General features: G+C 35.1%; 1 protein-coding gene across 2 annotated transcripts in view; it reads left to right on the plus strand.

Moving 5' to 3' along the window:
- STAU2 (staufen double-stranded RNA binding protein 2) overlaps window positions 1-20,770 on the plus strand; it is a 342,311-nt gene that overhangs the window by 176,166 nt on the left and 145,375 nt on the right. For both annotated transcript variants that reach the window (XM_017544235.1, XM_017544228.2), the window contains 2 exons: window positions 1,180-1,311; window positions 13,412-13,472. In XM_017544235.1, coding sequence (XP_017399724.1) covers window positions 1,180-1,311; window positions 13,412-13,472 — 193 coding nt within the window. The remainder of the gene's footprint in view (window positions 1-1,179; window positions 1,312-13,411; window positions 13,473-20,770) is intronic.

The raw sequence follows: 20,770 nt of genomic DNA on the forward strand, positions 1-20,770 counted from the left end.
TGAAAAGATGTATAGAATTTTGATTGAGTTTTCATTGAGTTTAATTAATTGAGTTTAGGTCAATTTGAAGAAAACTGATATCATTACATTAGCATTGTCTTCAATCCGTGAACATGGCATACTGCTCAATTTATAAGGTTTTTCTTAAAGGTTCTCGTAGAAGATTTGCACATCCTAGGTATTTGATTTTCATTTAAGGTAAATGATTTAATATTTTTCATCTTCTACTTGAATGTTGATAGAATGTAGAAATGCAGTTCTCTTTTTCATACTGAGAGAGCTTGTTACAATCTAATCCTTATAATTCATCTGTGGAGTTTCTTAGATTCCTTATATATGAAATCATATCTATAAATAATAAGTTGTTTTCCCTTCTGATTCTTTTTTAACTTTTTCTTGCCTTATTTCTCTGTCTAGGATTTTTGTAAACTGTTAAACAGTAGTAATAATAAGGAACATCCTTGTCTTATTTCTAATTTCAGTTTCATTCAACATTAAGTATAATGTTTCCTGAGGTTTGCTGTAGGTTTTTTGTAAAATGCCTTTTATCATATTAAGAAAGTTTTCTTCTTTTCCTAATTTGCAAATAGTTTTCATTATGAATTTCAAATATTAAGCCAAACCTGCATTCCTGCAGTAAACTTTGTCATGAATCTTTTTCTTTTTGTTGTTATAGCAGCACTTGTCTATTGATTCTCTTCAGGAACTATTTAATATAAACCTTTGTAAACGTGAATGTTTACATAATGTTTCCATGTGAACAGTATTTTAAATAGCACCAATATGAATTTCAGCCTTTCAGTTTATTAATTGAAATGTAAGAATGCTAAAATGGAGTCATAATCAACATGAACTCTTGTTAAAATGTAAATTTTATTTTTCTGCTTATATGAATATAAATTCAGTGTTTAAAAAATCAAATAACATAAATGTAAATGGAAATAAAAATTCTATAAAATTCTACCATCCTGAGATAAATCCTCCATTGATATTTTAAGGACAATTTTTTCATATTTTTCTCTATGTACATATATAACATTATATAAATGTTATCTTAGTTGCTGTTTTTTAGACTGAGCTTTATATTTTCAAATGCTGGTGAGTAGAATTGCTTTATGATGTAAGGAGTTCCTGTATACCAAAACAATTACCATTAATTTATTTCTTTAATCTTGTCAGGTGAAGGTAGGCAATGAAGTTGCTACAGGAACAGGACCTAATAAAAAGATAGCCAAAAAAAATGCTGCAGAAGCAATGCTATTACAACTTGGCTATAAAGCATCCACTAATCTTCAGGATCAACTTGACAAGGTAAGAGTTAAGTTTACATGTATGTATTCTATCTGTCATAATATCAAAGTGATTAATGAATTTTGATCTTAATTGGTATTAAAGTAGATATCAGTTTTAACTTTTCTAAGGCAATAAGAGATAGATGATCCAAGCACAAAGTAACATCTATTTACAAAGTAAGATGAGATATTAATGAGTAATTATAATCTTATGATTAGAAAATACAGAAAGTTTGTTTTATGGCTGTGCATATTTTATATAATACCAGTTTAACATTTTTAATTTGTTGACTTGTTGTTTTTGCCGTATAGACACAGTCTTAATTTGTGCCTTTTAAGAACACAGGTTGAACACAGGTTGTTAGCCTTTTTGGGGGGAATACAGCTGAAAACACTGGAAATAAAAATTTTGACATCCCTTTAGGGCAGGAACTATATTGGACAGACACTCTATAAACTAATTTTTCTATTTACTTTAAATTTAAAGGTGAACTCATGGGGTGTTTATTTTTTGCCAAGACCTGTGTTCATGGTCCCCTATTTTTTCTGCAGCAGTTAATGACATCATTAACACCTACATCTGTTGCAAGGGAACCCTGAATTCAGAACTTGGCAGATAACTTCGTAGAAACTGTCTTATTTTCATTTTATATTAAGTATTATTTCGTTATTTGTGGATGTGTAGACATTATTTCTATCAAACACTTTATTTATGTGAACATTCACAAAACAAGCTTACTAATTACTTTTATCAAAAGTAATATGCTTTAGACCAGGCCATTTTCTCATGTAAGAATTCTGTTTCAGAGATATTTTTAGTTTCTACCGGAACACATTTTAGAAGTTTAGAGTTAGAAACAAAATTATCTATGTAAAAACACTTAGATGTACTTTTTTGTTTTGTAGGCAATTCTTTTGAATGATTTTTAAAGACCTTTGTCTGTGTGGTTCTGTTTTTGTAACCTGGCTAGTCAACACTTTTTCTTCTTTTAAAAGTATTTGTAACATGAAACCTAACATGCGTTCCAGTTTCTGTAGTCTTTTATATTGTATATATGTTGTTTTAACTTAACACATTTATATTGACTTAAAACTGGTGAGTGATCTATAAAAACATGTCAAAATAAATCTCCTCACAGACATTTTTATTTGTAAATTAAGTGAAAGCAAACAGAACAAAAAACCAGCATTAGTTAATTTCATTAATTTGAAAAACATTTTTTGCATACCCAATGTATAAGTAGGAGTTCTCCAAAACAGAACCATCCACGTGTGTGTGTTTGCGTGTGTATGTGTATGTATGTGTATGTGTATTTATCTATGTGTCTGTGAATATATATTAAGGAATTGGCCCATGTGATTGTGGTGGCTTGGCTAGTGTAAAATCTGATAAGGGAAGCTGACAGAATAGAGACTCAGGAAAAAGTTGGGTGTTTCATTCCAAAAAACAGTCTACTGGAGAATTCCCACTTGCTCAGGGAGATCGGCATTTTGTTCTGTTCAGGCCTTCTGCTGATTAGATGAGGACTACCCACCTTGTGGAGGGTGATCTGCTTTACTCAGAGTTCACCACTTTAACTGTAAATCTCACCCCAAAACACTCTTGCGGAAACTCCCAGAATAATGTTTGACCAAATATCTGGGCACTGTGACCCAGACAAGTTGACATAGAAAATTAATCATCACACTCGCTAAATGCCATACACTTAAAATGACTGAAGATAATAAGATAACTGAAACTTGGTCTCTGCACTCAAGGAGCTGATCTTTAAGTGCAGGAGGGAGTGTGGAATTTTAACCATATAACAAAACTATAGTATCCCAGAACCTAGAGAGCATGATGATGAACCTGGAAAGTCAGGAAAAGCTGAGGTCACGCTTACTATGCAAAGTAGAAAGTTTGAAGAAACACTCATTTAAGATTTGAGCATGAATGTGAATTGATCTGATTTGTATTCTTCAAAAGATAATTCTGTTAAGTACTGCGGAGCATGGATTTGAGCAAAGCAAAACCAAAGTCAGGAAGGCCAGTCCGGAGGCAAGCGGAGTTGTTTAGGTAACAGATATTGAGGGTCTGAACTGTGACAGTAAAGGTAGAGAGGAGGAAGGGAAAGACTCTGGAGATATTTTAGAAATGTAACAGGTAAGATTTGAGTAGCAGATAAGATGCATGAAAGGTATAGGAAAAAAGAGGAGGAAAGACTACCTGCAAAACAGGAATAGAGAATGACTAAGTACTAGGAGGTAGTTAGATGCTGCAGAGAGATCAAATAAGAGAAGGACTGAATATATTGATTTATCACTAAGAAGACTTTTGATGAGTGTGGCAAAAGCAGTTTTTAAAACCAGCAAAACAGAATTTTTTTGTTTGTTTTCTTTTGAGAAAGAGTGTAACTCTGTCACCCAGGCTGGAGTGCAATGGCGTGATCTCAGCTCATTGCAACCTCTGCCTCTTGGGTTCAAGCGATTCTCCCACTTCAGCCTCCCAAGTAGCTGGGATTACAGGTGTGCACCACCATGCCTGGCTGATTTTTTGTATTTTTAAGTAAAGATAGAGTTTCATCATATTAGCCAGGCTGGTCTTGCTCTCCTGACCTCAAATGATCCGCCTGCCTTGGTCTCCCAAGGTGCTGGGATTACAGGCGTGAGCTACCAGACCTGGTCAATATTTCTTAATTACTTGGTAGAAGTTACCAGTGAAGGCTTTTGGGCTTAGAATTTTCTCTTTGGAAAGAGTTTTTTAACTACAAACTTAGACTTTAAAAATAAATAGGATTACTTAGGTTACCTGCTTCTGCTTGAATGAACTTTGGTAGTTTGAGTCTTTAAAAGAATTGGTTTATCCAAGTTGCCGAATTTACTAGTATAAAATTGTTTCTAACATTCCCTTTTTCTTTTAATGGTGGCAGAATCTGTAAATAACATTCCCTTACTCTTCTAATAGTGGCAGAATCTGTAATGATACTCACTTTCATTTCTGATATTGATCATCTATTTCCTTTCTCTTTCTTCTGTTCAATTTGGCCATGGGGTTTATAGAATTTTAAGTCTTTTCAAACAATTAGGTTTTGGTTGTGTTGATTTTTCTCTATTTTCAGTTTTTTTGGTTTCTGCTCTTTTATCCATTTTATCTTTCACTTGTTTTTGATTTTAAATTTTGTTCTTTTGTAATTTTGAAGCTTAGGCTATACATCCGAGAGCTTTCTTTTTTCTAATATAAGCATTTAATGCTGCGAATTTTTCTTTAAGCACTGATTTAGCTCTGTTCTACAAATTTTGACAAGTTGAGTTTTTCTTCTCTTTTTTTTTTTTACATCTGGGATACACACTATATGGATTTTTACTTTCATTCAATTTAAAATATGTTCTAATTTCCCTCTTGATTTCTTCTTTCAGGCTCTATATCTGTTACGATTTTCTGTCTACTTGGGCATAGCCCAAGTGTTAAAGTCAAGTGTTAAAGTCTCCAACTATAAATTTGGATTTGTCTACTTCTTTCAGTTTTATTAGTTTTTGTTTTATGCATTTTGAAGCTTTGTTGTTATATACATATTCAGTTAGTGGTGGTGTGTCTTTTTGATGACTTGACCACCTTATTATTGCATATTTCTCTTCATTCCTTGTTCTGAAATCTGCTTTGTTTGATATTAATACAGCTACTCCAGTTTTATTTTGACTGGTGTTTGCATGGAATGTTTTTTTTTTTCCCTGTGTTTTACTTTTAGCCTATCTTTAAATTGGTTTCTTTTGGAAAGCATATAATTGGGTCTTCCTCTTAAAAATTTAATTTGACGAACTTTGCCCTTTAGTTAGGGTGATTAGACAATTTGCACTTACTGAAGTTATTGAGGCTCATCATTAATAATTTTTTTTTTTTTGTCACTTACTCTGTTCACTCTTTTTTCTCTGACGTCTATTGCGGTCACATATGTTATTTCTCTAAGTTTCTCTGACTTCCTGTTGTGGTTATACATTTTACTTTTCTATATTTTTTAAACCCTACAATTCGTTGTTACTAATTTTGCTTTATATAGTCAGTTGTCATTTTAAATGATTAAAATCGGGGAAATATCTTTTATATTTACTCTCATTTTTATTATTCTCAATATTCTTCATTTATTTGTGTAGATTCAAATTTCTTTCTGGTATCATACCCCTCCATTGCTTGAAGGTCTTCCTTTAATATTACTTATTTTAGCAGATATGTAGGCAGTGCGTTCTCTCAGCTTCTGTTTGCCAAACAAGTTTTTATTTCACTTTCATTTTTTTTTTCTTTATAGGTTTTATTATGCCCAAAGTGGGGTAGGGGTTCAGACCTTCTTGGCAGCTGCTTTCCTCATGGCAGTGAGGTTACCGCTTCAGCTCCACTTTCTTCCTCTTGGTGCAGATGTGTGTTTTCATCCTGTTCTAAAAGAACTTGAGGACCCGTTTGTCTTTGGAGATTTTGAGCAGCTTCATAGTATGCCACTTCTCTGGGGGAAGCCACACACCTCCCAGATGATGTCTTACATACACTTTGTGTGCTTTTGTGAGGTATCGAGGATGGCAGCCCTGCCTCAGCTTGCTCACATTCTTGTTCACGCTGGGCCCTGGTTGAGGCCCATGCCATGGGATAATGCAGAACTATGGCTGCTGCTCCTCAGCGACTGCTGTAGCAGAAAATTTTACTTTTCTTTTCTTTCTTTTTTTTTCTTTTTGAGACAGAGTCTCACTCTGTCTCCTAGGCATGATCTTGGCTCACTGTAACCTCCACCTCCCGAGTTCAGGCAATTCTCCTGCCTCAGCCTCCCAAGTAGCTGCGATTACACCCACCTACCACTATGCCCAGCTAATTTTTTGTATTTTTAGTAGAGACAGGGTTTCATCATGTTGGCCAGGCTGGTCTCACACTCCTGACCTTGTGATTCACCTGCCTTGGCCTCCCAAAGTGCTGGGATTACAGGCATAAGCCACTGTGCCTGGCCTTCTCTTTTTCTTTTCTAAGCCTCCAATGAATTACCTTCATTTTTGGAAGTTATTTTTTTCTGGATATAGGTTTCTGAGTTTCTTGTTTCTTTTAGTACTTTAAAGATCTTGCTGCATTGTCTTCTGATAGGCATAATTTTCAGTGTAAAGTCTATTGTAATTCTTACTTGCTTTTTCTTGTTGATGTATTTTTTCGCCTCTCTCAGCCTTCAAAATATTTTTTTCTTTGTTTCCCAACAATTTGGCTGTGATGTATCTAAGTTTGACTTTTTTGTTGTTTCTTCCTTTCTTCTCTTCCCCTGCACTCTTTCCCCACCCTTCTTCCTATTTTTCTTCCTTCTCCTTTTCCTTCACCTTTTCTTCTTCTTCTCCTTATCCTCTTCCTTGCTTCTCTTCCTACATCCTTCTCTTTTTTCCATCTCCTCCTGTTCCTTCCCTATTCTTCTCTCTTCTTCCCTGTTCCTCTTCCTCCTTCCTTCTCCCTCTTCCTCCTCCTTCTTCCCTCCCTTCTCCTCCCTCCCTTCTCCTTTTCCTTCTCTCTCTCTTTTTTTAAGACAGTCTTGCTCTTTCACCCAGGCAGATTACAGTGGTGTGATCTGGGCTCACTGCAACCTCTGCCTCCCGGGTTCAAGCAGTAGTCCTGCCTCAGTCTCCTGAGTAGCTGGGACTACCGGCACATACCACCACACCTGGCCAATTTTTTGTATTTTTAGTAGAGTTGGGGTTTTACCATGTTAGCTACAATGGTCTCAATCTCCTGACCTAGTGATCTGCCCACCTCTGCCTCCAAAAGTCCTGGGATTACAGTCTTGAACCGCAGTGCCCAGCCCTCCTTCTCTTCTTTATCCTCCTCGTCTTCCTCTTCTTCTTCCTGCTTCTCTTCCTTCCTCATCCTTCTAATCCTCATCCTTCTGATCCTCCTTATTTTGATTAGGGTTCTCTCAACATTTTGGATCTGTGATTTGATGTCATTCAGCTATTTTGACAAGTTCTTAGCTATTAACTTTTAAAATAAATTTTATTCCTTGTTTTCTCCCTCTTATCCTTGGAGTTTCCATTTATACATTCATTAGATCATTGGTATTGTCTTATAGTTCTAGGATTTTCTGTTTCTTTTTTCTCCACTCTCTTTTCTTTTTTAAACAGTTTGAATAATTTCTATTGATTTGTCTACAAGTTCAGTGATATTTCTTCAGCTGTGTACAGTCTGAATTAATGCGCTGTTAATAAAGACATAAATGTTTTGATCACTAATATTTTTCCTTTAGTATTTCCTTTTGTATTTGTAGTTTCTATTTTTGTGCTGAAATTCCCCATATGTTCATGTATGTTGTCTGCTTTTTCCAGTAGGTCTTTCAACCTATGAATCATAGGTGTTGTAAAATATCTTTCTGTAAGTTCTGGCACCAGGGTCAAACCAAGGCCGTGTTTTGTTGACTTCCTTAGTTTTGGCAGTAGTTTGTTTCTTCTTGCAGTTTTGGGTATCTCATAATTTTTGAACAAGTGTTGGACCTTGTGACAGAAAAATAGTAGAGGCTAAGTCAAATAGTATTTGTTGAGAAATCAGCATATGTCTCTATCAGATTTTTGGGATGGAAGGTTACATCAATTTAGTTAGTAACTGAATCCATTTTGTGTTTTGTTGTTGCCATAGTCACTATTAACTACAAATTCCTTCAGCAGTGATATACTGTTACCTGCGCTTTGTGTAGGGTGAGGTTTTGAGAGGGGTTTTTCATAGCTTCTCTGCTCCGCTGTCAGGTTTAGAGGTCTCTTCTTTGCTGTGTTATGGCATGGGGGTTATCTCTCTTCGTGCTGTAGTGGACTGCTGTTGTTTATTATTTAATCTTGGGATTGTGATGGGTGTCATAGTTCTTGACTTTTTTTGTCCAGCTTCATTTTCTGGCAGACTCTGTGAGTCTGGGTCTCAGAAATAGATCTTTCTCAGTTTTTGCTCTCTTCTCTGTGGTAACCAAACTTTGTCTTGGATCTGTGGGCAGTTCAGGCATGAGAGAGTTTCCTGTACATTTCCCAGCATTTGAAGACCTCCGATTTATACTGGTGTAGTATCTTACTCTTAAAGTAGGTTTTCTTTTTTTTTTTTTCCACAGGAGCATATAGCTTTTAAGCTTTTAATCCTTCTTCAGAAGCAGTGAGGCTTTACTGAGCTCTTAGGACAAGAGAATTTCCTGCCTTGCCCCAAAGGCAGATAGGATTTGTTTCTACCCTTCCTCCAGTGGCTTAAACCTTTTGTTTTGTATTGGAGAAGAGCCTAGAGAAGTGGCAAGGTTCTGAGCTTGTCCGTCAGTGCAGCCACTAACCAGCTGCATGCCTGCACCAAATTGGGCTGTCTTTTGTCTGCAGTTGTACCCCCAGTTGTCCTCCTGAGAATCTAGGGCAGGACTATGGAAAAGCACTCCTGCCTGGAGCTCCCAGTTTTTCTAAACTATCATGCTAGCTCATACTCAGGCTTTAGGAATTTATTAACATTTCATCTACTTTCTTCTTATATTTATGGCAGTCATCTCTGCCGTCCCTGCCCTGCCAAAGCTGTAACAGTTTTGTGAGTTCTATCTCTCCCAGAGGATTTGCTACTCTCTAGAATTCATTTTGCCTATTTGTCTTGTAATCTCAGGTCTCTGAAGGGTTCAAGAAAAGCTACGATTTTCTTTTTAGGTTGCCTCTTTGTCACTGTTATGTCTCTACATTCTAAGGAAAAGTAGAATACTTTCTTCACCTCTTTTTTATATGCCACTCTTGCATCTTGATTTTTTTCATTCGGATATCTGAGAGTTTTTCCTCTATCTTGGAGTTTGTTGTAAGTCAGACATGACTACTCTTTTTTGTATTTGATCATTCATCAGAGTAGTACTCATACTCAAAGTAATACATATATCAAAAGGCAGAAGTTATACAAGATTAATAGTTTAAAAACTCAAAGTTTATAATTTAAAACACCAAAATATCCTGTTCTCCTTTCCTGCCACTGGCCATTTCTGCTTCCCCCTTGCCAGAGGCAACCACTTTACCACCTGTTGTAACTATTAATGTTTTTATTTATCACTGTGGGTAATTTGGGCTATCTCTTGATTTCTCATGTTTAAATATTATGAGAAGTAATATAAAAGTAAGAAAATTAAATATACTTTCTGCTCTGGAAAATGAGGATTTAACTCTGGTACATACTCTACACATACACTTTTCTGCATCTCTCTAATTTATCCCCAAAGTCTTTACCACTTAAGCACATCATGCAGTTTTTTTTTTTCCATTCCTTTCCCAACCTCCACCCTACTCCACCCTTAGAACTCTTTATCCTCCTCTTGTATTGCAGATTGATTGATAGGCCTGCTACAGAGCTACTGTTTAGGTTCTTCTCTTCACCATTATCCTGAAAATTTCCTTGGCCCCTTGTCATTTGTTGAGTTGCCTGTTTTCTGGACAGTTTCCCTTGTTCTTGGTTTACTTTCTTGTTTTGATGGAGTACATACTTTAGGGGCTTCCTCGTGAAGGAGACATGGGAAGTAAACTTTTTTTGAGATCTTGTGGTCTGAAATTTTTTTATATTTCCCACAAACTTGATAGTTTTTTTCTAAGATATAATTATGAGTTGGAAGTACATTTTCACAGAGTTTGGAAGGCATTGCATCATTGTCTTGTACCTCCCAGCATTGCTGTTAAAATTTCAACACTTGATTCTTCAGCCTGTATGTGAAACCTTCTCCTCCCTCTCAATGCTTTTCTGACTTTTTATTTTCCCAGGGGTTCTGAGATGTGTGTATTTTATGTTTATTTGATAAATTGTGTTGGACATTTGAGTTATAATCTAGAAATGCATATACTTTAGAACTGAGAAATTTCTTACACCATTTCTTTAATAATTTCTTTACTTTCATTTTTACTGTTATTTATTTCTGGGATGCTTGTTAATCTTATAAATGGTCTTGTGATTTTTCTTTTTTCCACCTATTTCTGTTTTTGTTGTTGGTCTGTTTTGTAGGGAGATTTCCTCAAGGTTGTTTTCCAGTCCCTCTTGAAATTTTCATTTCAGCTATTGCATTTTTTATTTCCCAGAGTTCTTCCTCATATTCCTTTTTATGTCTTCTTATTCTTGCTTAATGGGTATAGTATTTCTCTTATGTGCCTGAGTATTTTTATTTTTTGCATTTTTTTTCTTCTGTTCTCCCATTATCTTCCTGTTCCTTGTGGGTTAGAAGCCTGGATGTGTCTTCTGAGGGGCAAATGAGAAAAGAGGCTGGGAATCTTATTTTTTCAGTATGGAACCTTGAAACTCCATCTCCTTATTTGCAGGGTAACACATGGATTTCACCCCAACTGTGCCTGGTGTCCAGAACCTCTCTGTTTTAGCCTCTCCCAGCAGGAAACTCCTGTTAGGAAGGGGTAGGCACCTGACTGCTTGGGGTCAAAGAGGTGATATGGAGATTTCATAAGACCTTGAGAAGACTTCCACACAATCTTTCTGTTTCAGCCCCTTCCAGCATTTATCTTTAAATGTACCAGGTGTACTCCTAATTCTGGAGGCTTTCTGGGATTGTGGGTGACACATCACTTTACTGTTTGTAAGCTCTTTGTTAGCTTCTTCCTTTGCAGGTTAGGTTTCAGTTACATCTGTTAAGCTAGCCACAACTTGTTCATCTGCTTTTCAAATTCCAGACTTTGATTGACTTACCTCCTGCTGTTGTCTCATATATTAGTTTGTTTGCTGTAAAGAACTGCCCGAGATTGGGTAATTTATAAAGGAAAGAGATTTAATTGACTCACAGTTCTGCAGAGCTGGATGGGGAGGCCTCAGAAAACTTACAGTTGTGCCCAAAAAAAGCACCTCTTGACGGGGCAGCAGGAGAGAGAAATGAGTACAGAGTAAAAGGGGAAGCCCCTTATAAAGCCATCAGGTCTTGTCAGACTCATTCACCATCAATAGAACAACATGGGAGAACCGCCCCCCTGATTTAGCTATCGCTACCTGGTCTTCCCCTTGACATGTGGGGATTATTACAATTCAAGGTGAGATTTGGGTGGGGACACAGAGCCAAACCATATCATCTCCTTTCGTATTTCTTGTGTATATCTAAGGGGTGCAATAGAAGAAAGACAGAAAGTAAGGATTGAGCTGTACTTTGTGCTGCTGGGTTTCTGCTTTCCGAGAGAGCAGTCCTCATTAGTAACTACTTTCACCTTATCTCTCCTGACCTCTGCCTCTTCCTCCTCCTCTTCAAACAATGATCTTTAAAAGAAACAAATTTTGAAGTTAGGCATAGCTCTCAGATGAAAATCTTATGTTACCTACTGGATAAATTGTATACTATTAAGGTAACAAAAGCAAGGTAAAGATAGAAGAAATTAGTTTAGTCGAATAAAACAGATTTTATTAATTCCACTCATTAAAAATGAAAAACTTGTTTAGATAGACTAGAATCCTGTGGCTACTTGTGGAACTGCCCCACAATTCCCGAAACATAAATACTTCTCTAAGAACCTAAACAACTGTCAGCACTTTGATAAGTACAGGCTCTGTCTTGGAGGTACGAATACGATTAAAAATAAGGTAGGAATATAAGAGAAAAATTGAACATTTTTTTTTCTTTCTGTTCACCAGGTTTTCCTGTGAATAATGATTTTAGTTGCGTTTCAAAATCTTTTAAATTTCTTTCATCCCTTGGAACTATCTACTTCTGTTTTCTCTCATTAGTTTTTGCAGCAGTCCTTTCCATCCCAGCTGTACCTAGAGCATTCTTCTTAATAGTTCCAAACTCTGTTCTTCATCTCACTGTTTTTCTTTTCATTCTTAGATGGCACAGTTTTACTTCATCTGTAACTTTTCTGTTTATTCCTTTCTTCGGCTTCCTTTTTTTCCTCCTAATAACGATAGTGCAAAGGTAGCATGGTTACTCTCCTCTAGCTGGAAGATGTAGTTTGACATCCTGGCACCTCTGCATGTTATCTGTGTGACCTTAGAGTAATTACAGAACCTCTCTAACCCGAGTTTGCTTGCCTGTAAAATTGAATGTTAATATCGCTTATCTTACCAAATTTTTGTAAGGATGAAAATGAGATAATCCATATCCGTGCAAAACACTTAGCACATTAGCAACCACACTTTTAAATCTTGAGTGTTAGCTATTAGCTATTACCTCTATCAGTCTATTTTATTACATAATAATTTCTGTCTTGTGAAGGATGCCTGTGTTGGCATTTTACAGTCAAAGCTTATAGCAGAAGTCTCTCAAGATGGTAAATGTGGATGAAGACAGGAATTTGTGTTTTAAAGAGATAAAAGAGCTAATTAGAGAAAGAGATGCCCCCTGGTTCATATGAAGCTGCTGGTTGTTTCTAACATACTATCATCTTACTTTTCAGGATTCTTTTTGTTTTTGCTTCTGCTGTCTGCCGCTATATCGTTCCCTGCCGCCCTAAGATGTATAATGAAAAGGAAATAATTCAATAAGAACAACTTTAAAAAAAAAAAAAATGAACATGGGGCTGGGCGCGGTCGCTCAGGCCTGTAATCCCAGCACTTTGGGAGGCTTAGGTGGGCAGATCACAAAGTCAGGAGATTGAGACCATCTGGCTAACACAGTGAAACCCCGTCTCTACTAAAAAAAAAGAAAATACAAAAAAATTAGCTAGGCATGGTGGCACGCACCTGTAGTCCCAACTACTTGGGAGGCTGAGGCAGGAGAATTGCTTGAACCCAGGAGGTGGAGGTTGCAGTGAGCCAAGATATCTATCACCAGTGCACTCCAGCCTGGGCAACAGAGTGAGACTCTGTCTCAAAAAAAAAAAAAATTGTTTTTTAATCACCAGCTAGAGCTTGTATTCTATATAATACATATATTGAATATTTGCTTATTTGTACCTTAAATTATAAATGTACATGCTCAGATAAAAGCAGAAAGATAGAAGAAATAAATTCAGGTGCAGAAAAGGAATAAATGATACTCTTCATGTTAGTTTCTTTTGTAGCCATCGTCCTAGGGTCAGAGATGGAGAGAATATGCAGAATAACCATGTGAGAGGACTTTGCCTTTGCTGAATTGATTAGTTGCCCCCTTTTTTTTTTTTTTTTTTTTTTTTTTTTTTTTTTTTGAGTAAGCCTGTTTCTCTGGATTTGAACAATTGATTTAATCTTTCAGACAGGGGAAAACAAAGGATGGAGTGGTCCAAAGGCTGGGTTTCCTGAACCAACAAATAATAGTAAGTTCTCATTTTTATGTTTTGTGCACTTCGTGTTCATCAGTGACTCAGTTGGGTCTGTCTGGGTCTGACAGACTGTGTTAAGTATTGTGGAGGATACAAAGGAGTCCTGATGTTTGCTTTCTTGGAACTGACAGAATAGCTGGAAAACTAAAGCACAGATGCACTTATCAACATACACTTAACATAGTTAAGCCATTGCAGACTAAGTGCCATTTAATACATGTAGTGATCACGTGTTTTTTTAAAGTTTCTATAATTCCAGCACTTTGGGAGGCTGAGGTGTGTGGATCATGAGCTCAGGTGTTCAAGACCAGCATGGCCAATATGGTGAAACACTGTCTCTACTTAAAATACAAAACCTAGCTGAACGTGGTGGTGTGCACCTGTAGTCCCGGCTGTTTGGAAGGTTGAGACAGTAGAATTGCTTGAACCTGGGAGGCGAAGGTTGCAGTGAGCCGAGATTGTGCCACTGTACTCTAGCCTGGGTGACAGAGTAAGACTCTGTCTTAAAAAAAAAAAAAAATCCTAATAAGAAATATAAAGAAGTGATTATTTATAAGCTGATTATGCTGTCAGATCATCTTTCAGAGTTCCAATTATTTTTATATGCACACAATTTTTTATGTAATTATGATATACATAAAGTTTTATTCTGTTTTTACTTAACATTGCCATAGGCATTTTTGCATTTTGCTGAGTCATTAGAATGTTAATATTTTATTAAAGTTGCTAAGTGAAATATCAGAAATGTAAGAATAAAATTGCTCAGTTTTGTTCCACTAACAGTATATTCAAACACTTAAAAATCAGTATCAGTTTACTGATTTTTTTCAAATATGTGTGATCAAGATATTTTGAACTAAGGCACAGATAGACTTATCAACATACACTTAAACGTTTAGACGTTTTTCCTTAATACCCTCCCTCACCTCCTAAAAATCATGTATTTCACTAAAATTACCAACCCTAGCTGTCTTCCTTACAACCTCTGGACACTGAAAAAGCTTAAATTTGTAAATTATCATAATCCATGGTTTTATTCTTTAATATTAGTGGCTCATCTTGATGTATAATGAAATTAGTAACAAATTCTTATTAAAATATGCTCATAAGAATTGAATTATTGGTTCGTCAAAACTAGCCTCTTGAAAAGAATATTTCAGTGAGGTAATGGTATTTTGGGTTTGCTTTCTGGGAATAATTTAAATTAATGTGCCTCTCAGCCCTTGGCCTATATAAATAGGGGTGATGAAAATGATGGGCTTAGCACATAGCCCATGGAAAAAATGGAATCAGTTCAGGATTCCTAGAGTTTGTGTTCAGTTCCTTTGATGTTTGAATATATTAGTTTATAATGACTTGGTGAGGGAACGTAATAAACATGAAATTTATTGCAGTTTTATGTAAAGTACTTAGCATAGTACCTGTTACTTAGTAAGCATGTAATGAATGTCAATTTCCTTCCATGCCTCCTCCCTCTTTTCTTTTATAAAAATGATATTATTCTATGTAGGCTTGCCAGAAATTCCATTCTTATACTTTTGTCTATCAGATGTTTTGTGTATACACATGGTGATCCAAGAATATATAGCTTATTATTGAATAGTTACATTTTGGCACTAAACATTTTTTGAAAGAATATAAACATTATGTATTTGAATATAGAAATCAAATGTTATTAACTTGAAAATTTTAACATGAAATCACTTTATAGATAACCTGCAACCTCTATCATTTAAACAGTGATGTTTTCGCCCCTAGCTTTATGTATTTGTTTTTCTTAACTTGCTAAGGGATATATCTCATGGGATGAAAAGTGGGGGATACTTCTGTCTTGTGCAAATATGAGAAGAATATCACAAAGAGGCCAGTGAGTTTCAGTGATCAGAAATGTGTAAGAATGCATAACGTGTTCCCTTGAGACATAAAGTTAGAAGTGAGAAAACTATTTGAAGCCAGCTTAAAACTTAACCAGACGGTTAATGCTTTAGGAATTCCTGGTCTACAATGGTTCAGATTAAACCTTTGAAGTAAGAATGTTCTGTTATCCCTTTCCAGCTGTAAGGAGGCGAGGAAGCTGCTCTAAGAGTTCTTTGAATGAACACTGGATTGTCCCTTCCTCAGGTTACCATAGATGATAAGGGCAGCCCAACCCTGAAAAGTAGCTGTTTCATTCTCCAAGGGTTGGTTCTCACAAGTGAAGCCTGAGTCCCCTTGAGCCAGCTCAATGTCACTTAAATACAACATTAGGAAGAAGTTGGTCTGTGCTTAGGAATTGATCATTCAGATGATGAACCAATTAGCTGAAAATTAATTTAAATTCATATATCATGGTAATATTTGGTTAACTTCTTTACTACTTAATCAGTTTCTTAAGTTTGAAATTGTATTCTAAATGATTTCTGTCCTGTGGAGAATACTGGAGTTTGCATTTTGCAGGCAAAGGTTAGAGCAGGGATCTTGTGGGATGGCATATGTGGGGGAAGACGGGAATTTGAGATTGCTTTGCTGGCTGCCGCACTGACATGCTGTCTGACCTTGAACAACTCCTTCTACCTCTTACTATTCAATTTTATCTGTTAAGTGTTATGCATACTAATTTATAATGTTGAGAATCTTTAATTTTATAACATTTATAAAATGATTATCCTTGAATAAAATCTGAAAAGGTAACATATTCCTTTGTGAAAAATACTGTCATCGTGAAATGGCTTTATTCACTATGTTTTTTGCTGTTGTTAAACTCTACATTGCTTAAAAATTATAGTTTTAAAGATTAAATTTTTAGCCACCTATTATTTGGATAAATAATACGTAATTAACTTGGAACCATAATGTGCAAAAATGAAAAGAAGGGAATGCAGAATTGGAAAGGGGAAAAAGAGGAATTTTAATCTGGCATAGCTAGCACCTAACTGTAAGTAGACAAAAAACATTAATATACATATGCATTTAATTTTTGAAGTGGAAGATATTTTTTAAAAGATTACGGTCATAGGAAACTGCTAACAATTACAACTAGAAAATAGCTTAAATGATTTTGCAAGTGATTGTGATTACATAGCCTGGTTCCTCAATTTATTTTCCTTGCATGATTGCCTGCAGATTTAAAATATGGACCTAATTTTTGGGTGCTGCTCAGGCTTTCTTCATTGTACTGAAATGCAGCAGAAAGTAGACTATTCTAAGTGTGTTTTTACCCTTTGAATCACTGTCATAGTTATACTGAAGTATAAGAACACATAACTTTGTAATGTGAGGTTTATGTTAAGTTTAGTGTGGGGCAATTCAATTTTATGCTTGGTGTACACATAAAAAACTAGATTTTTACAGATGAATGACTAACACTTTTTTTTTTTTAATCATGAGTTTTAAAGATCTACTGATGGCTCTTGGAAAACTTTGTGAAATATTTAGATACAGTTCAGCTGATAGTATCTCTTTTTGTATTCACATTACATGTTTCTTATTAATAAAGGCTTTTACTTAAAAGCAGGTTCATTGTTTCTTAAAGGTGAACTGTAGCTTAATTCAAGATTGGACTAAGCTCAAAGGTATTCACTGGTATGTGCCAAATCCACCCACTGAAAGATTATTCGAAGGCATTTTTCATATAAATACTTTTCTGTTAACCTTTAAAAAGTTTTATTTAGCCCCCGTGAAATATGCTGGCACTTCTAGGTTCATTAGAGATGACCAAAGACAAATACTTGTGGATGCAATAGCATTTTTGTTGACCTCTTTAGGATCTTAGTTGACTTACCAAGATTTTTGTCACTTTTGTTTCATATGCATGTATTATTAAACACCTCCCATCCTGAAACCAGGAGCCTACATTATCCCAGTGATATGACATTGGGTAGATTGCCCGCTGGTTTCCCAAATGCTGTGTACTATATTTAGAACCTCTAGTGTTGTTTTTTCCCCTAGTTTTGTTGGGGGTGGGGAGAGATAGTTGTTGTGTAAGTGTTGTACTTTTGAGATAATAGATTAATATGTACTTTCTTTAATAGTGTTTTGAGAGAGTTCCCTGAACAGATTCCTTTTGGGATTCCCATAGCAGAAACCACTTCGTAAGTGGTTCGTCACTGTTTTAATGAGACCGTTAAAACAGTTGGAGCCAACTGGACTTAAATACAAAGCTGAGTGATCCAACTTAATATTTTTGTAGACATAAATGTTGTGTTAGAAATGTAGGAATGTAGCAAGCTTGTAGTGCTCTTATTTCGAAGGATTGCTGAGTTACTTGTGCTGGGCAACCCAGTCCCTGAATATCTGATTACTTTCAAACAAAGATCCTGTAAACAAAGGGCTATCTAGAGCAATTGGGAGCAATGGGAACATACACATTCTCATTGCTGCCCATCTGAGACTGCAGGTGGAATTGCTTCTCCTTCCCTGAATACATGAGGAAAGATCCAAATATTTCAGAATGACATTATCCTTCCTTTACATGATGACTGTATATTAGACTTACCTGAGTGGTGAGAAGCTGTAAAAAAAAAAAAAAGCTTTAAAACTTCACTTTGACAAAAATCCTCCTTTCTTACCTACTGAATCTAGAAGGAAGATTAGAGGTAGTGTTAAGCTTGCCTCTGTTTTAGTCATACTAGTTGAGTCTGTCTTTAAATGTCCATTGATTTAAAGGAAAAAGAATCTGAAATTAGAAAGTAAGTTTTTAATCAGATTAGCACAGATAACATGTTTTTCTGAAATATTCTCAGGAAAGATATGTAATGATTTTAAAAACTTGCTTGACTCATTTTTCATGTGAAAAGATATCAGATATGTTTTTTTAAAAAATGGAAATAATATGAGCATTTTTAGGATACATTTATTTATTGCAGTATGATGGTGTTTTTAAGCATAAGAGCAAAGGATAAAACCATACAGTAAAAAAGATAGATTTATATACATAAATGCTAAAAACAAGTTCAGGGAGCAGCATAAGAAAATAAAAAGGCAAATGAGGAGCAGCATAAATTGCAGCATAGCAACAGATTGAACATATGCAAAGAACACATAAAGGTCAGTTTTAAAAAAAAAAAAAAAAAAAAAAAAAAAAAAAAAAAAAAAAAAAATAAAAAAAAAAAAAAAAAAAAAAAGGCAAACACCTCAGTTAGCCAAAGGTCTTAAGACAGTTAAAAAGAGCAGACAAGAAATCATCAAAAAATGTTCAGCAATCAGGAAAGTACAGATTAAAAATTAATGTTAGGAAATTTCTGATCCACGCAAATTGTCAGGGATTTAAAAGTGGTACTTCCAATTGTTGGGAAAATATGCCATCACGTGCTGCTGTCAGGACTCTGACTTATTGCCATTCTGAAGGGAATCAGCCCTAAGTATACAGAACTTAGGCCAGTTTCTTTCTAGAGCTTAACTAAAACGTATGGAAAAATAGACTCATTTTTCATAATGAGCATATACTGGTTTTATAATCAGGAAAAAATCAAGAATATTTAAAACACTGACAGATATGCAAACTTTGGCCTGAAATACACATTCTGGCTGAATTTAAACATAAGTATTATATTTAAACAGCTAGAGAAGCAGAATGATCTGTGTACTGAAGTCCTCAGGAATCTTTTCTGAAGGTAAAGAAGAGGAAACATAGTTTTCTAAAGTCTGAATGAAATTTCAATTTCTGAAATGTATGCTGGATATTTCTAATATAAGCTGTGTACTCTAAGAGGTCTATGGGATCAAAAGGTGTTTAAAATTAGTATTTTCAAAACTAGGAGCAGACTATAATGATAAACAGATAAATATCTTGCAGAATTGAAAGTTGAAGTATTAACAACTACTTAATTGCTTTTCTGTGTTACCAAAGAAACTGTACAATAAGCATAAGGAGAAAAAATAATGTTCCTAATTACTCATTCAGTTTGTCTAGAAAGATGGAGTTTTATAAAATCTCAAAGTGTATTACAATTTGTGAAGAAACATTAACTGCTGTTACTTATAAAGAAAAATAGGCAATATTTGATTTAACATTTATATGTTACGGAGCAAGATAATAAACACCTGTGAACCCACCACCCAATTTATATACGTATATAAATTATATACATATACACACACATATATATACACAAACAAATTCAAATATATATTATTCTGTCCCCTAGCCTTTTAGACATGCTGTGTTCTACCTTTTTTTTTTTAACTTAATATTTTCTGAAGATCCTTTTCTATTGATATGTATAGGGCTTTATTATTATGTAATCAGTTTTTCGTTGATGAATATTTAGATTCTTTATAGTATTTTCCTATTATAAGTAATCTTGCCATGTAAAAATGTCATACCTAAGTAATTTTACATATGTAATAGCATACTTGTTGGATAAATTCCTACAAATGGATTTACTGCATTACAGAGTATGTATACTTTCAATTTTGATAGATGTTGCCAGAGTACTCTCAATAGACACCAGTTTACGTCTCTACCATCAATATATGAGATTTCCTGTTTCCCTACAGCTTCAGTAACACAGTGTGCTATCAAAATTGTGAATCTTTGCCAATCTGATAGTTGAAATATGGTATTCAGTATAGTTTTATTTTGCATTCCTCCTATTAAGAATGAGACTCAGTGTATATTTGGTATATCTATGAGCCATTTTTATACTTTTTCTGTGAATGGCATAACCATATCTATTGTCCATTTGGAAATTAAGCTGATTAATCTTTTTTTCCTTTTTCTTTTTTTTTTTTTTTTTAACTTGGTAGGACTATGTGTGTGCATCTGTGTGCCTTTATGACATGAAAATACTTTTCTGTTTTCTTTGTTTATGATGGAATTTTCTTTTAAAGTTTGGTTTTTCTTTTTAATATATTTGAATGACATGTTGAAAGTCTTTTCTAGCATTTGTAATTTGGGTATGATTGATTAATAATACCATCCCAATTCTGAAATTAAAAACATTTCTTTTAAGCTATCTTCTGAAACTTTTATAGTTGCATTTTTTGAAATTTTGAAGTCTTGATCCACCTGTGATTTATGCTGAAAGTATGGACCTAGCTTTACTCCCCACTGCATTGAGACTTCACTATTACCATATACTAAAATTCTGTATGAATTTTGCTTTATTCTAGACTTTCTATTCTCCCTTGTTCATCTAACTATTCATGTGCCAGTTTTAATCATTGTTTTGTGTGTGGGGGTGGGGGACAGGGGTCTCTTCTCTGTTACGGAGCTCTGCCAGTTGTGCAGTGGCATGATCATAGCTCACTGCAGACTCGAACTTCTGGGCTCAAGGGATCCTCCTGCCTCAGCCTTTCTAGTAACTAGTTCT

This window comes from Cebus imitator, unplaced genomic scaffold, assembly GCF_001604975.1.
Source record: "Cebus imitator isolate Cc_AM_T3 unplaced genomic scaffold, Cebus_imitator-1.0 Scaffold9, whole genome shotgun sequence".
Classification (NCBI taxonomy): domain Eukaryota; kingdom Metazoa; phylum Chordata; class Mammalia; order Primates; family Cebidae; genus Cebus; species Cebus imitator.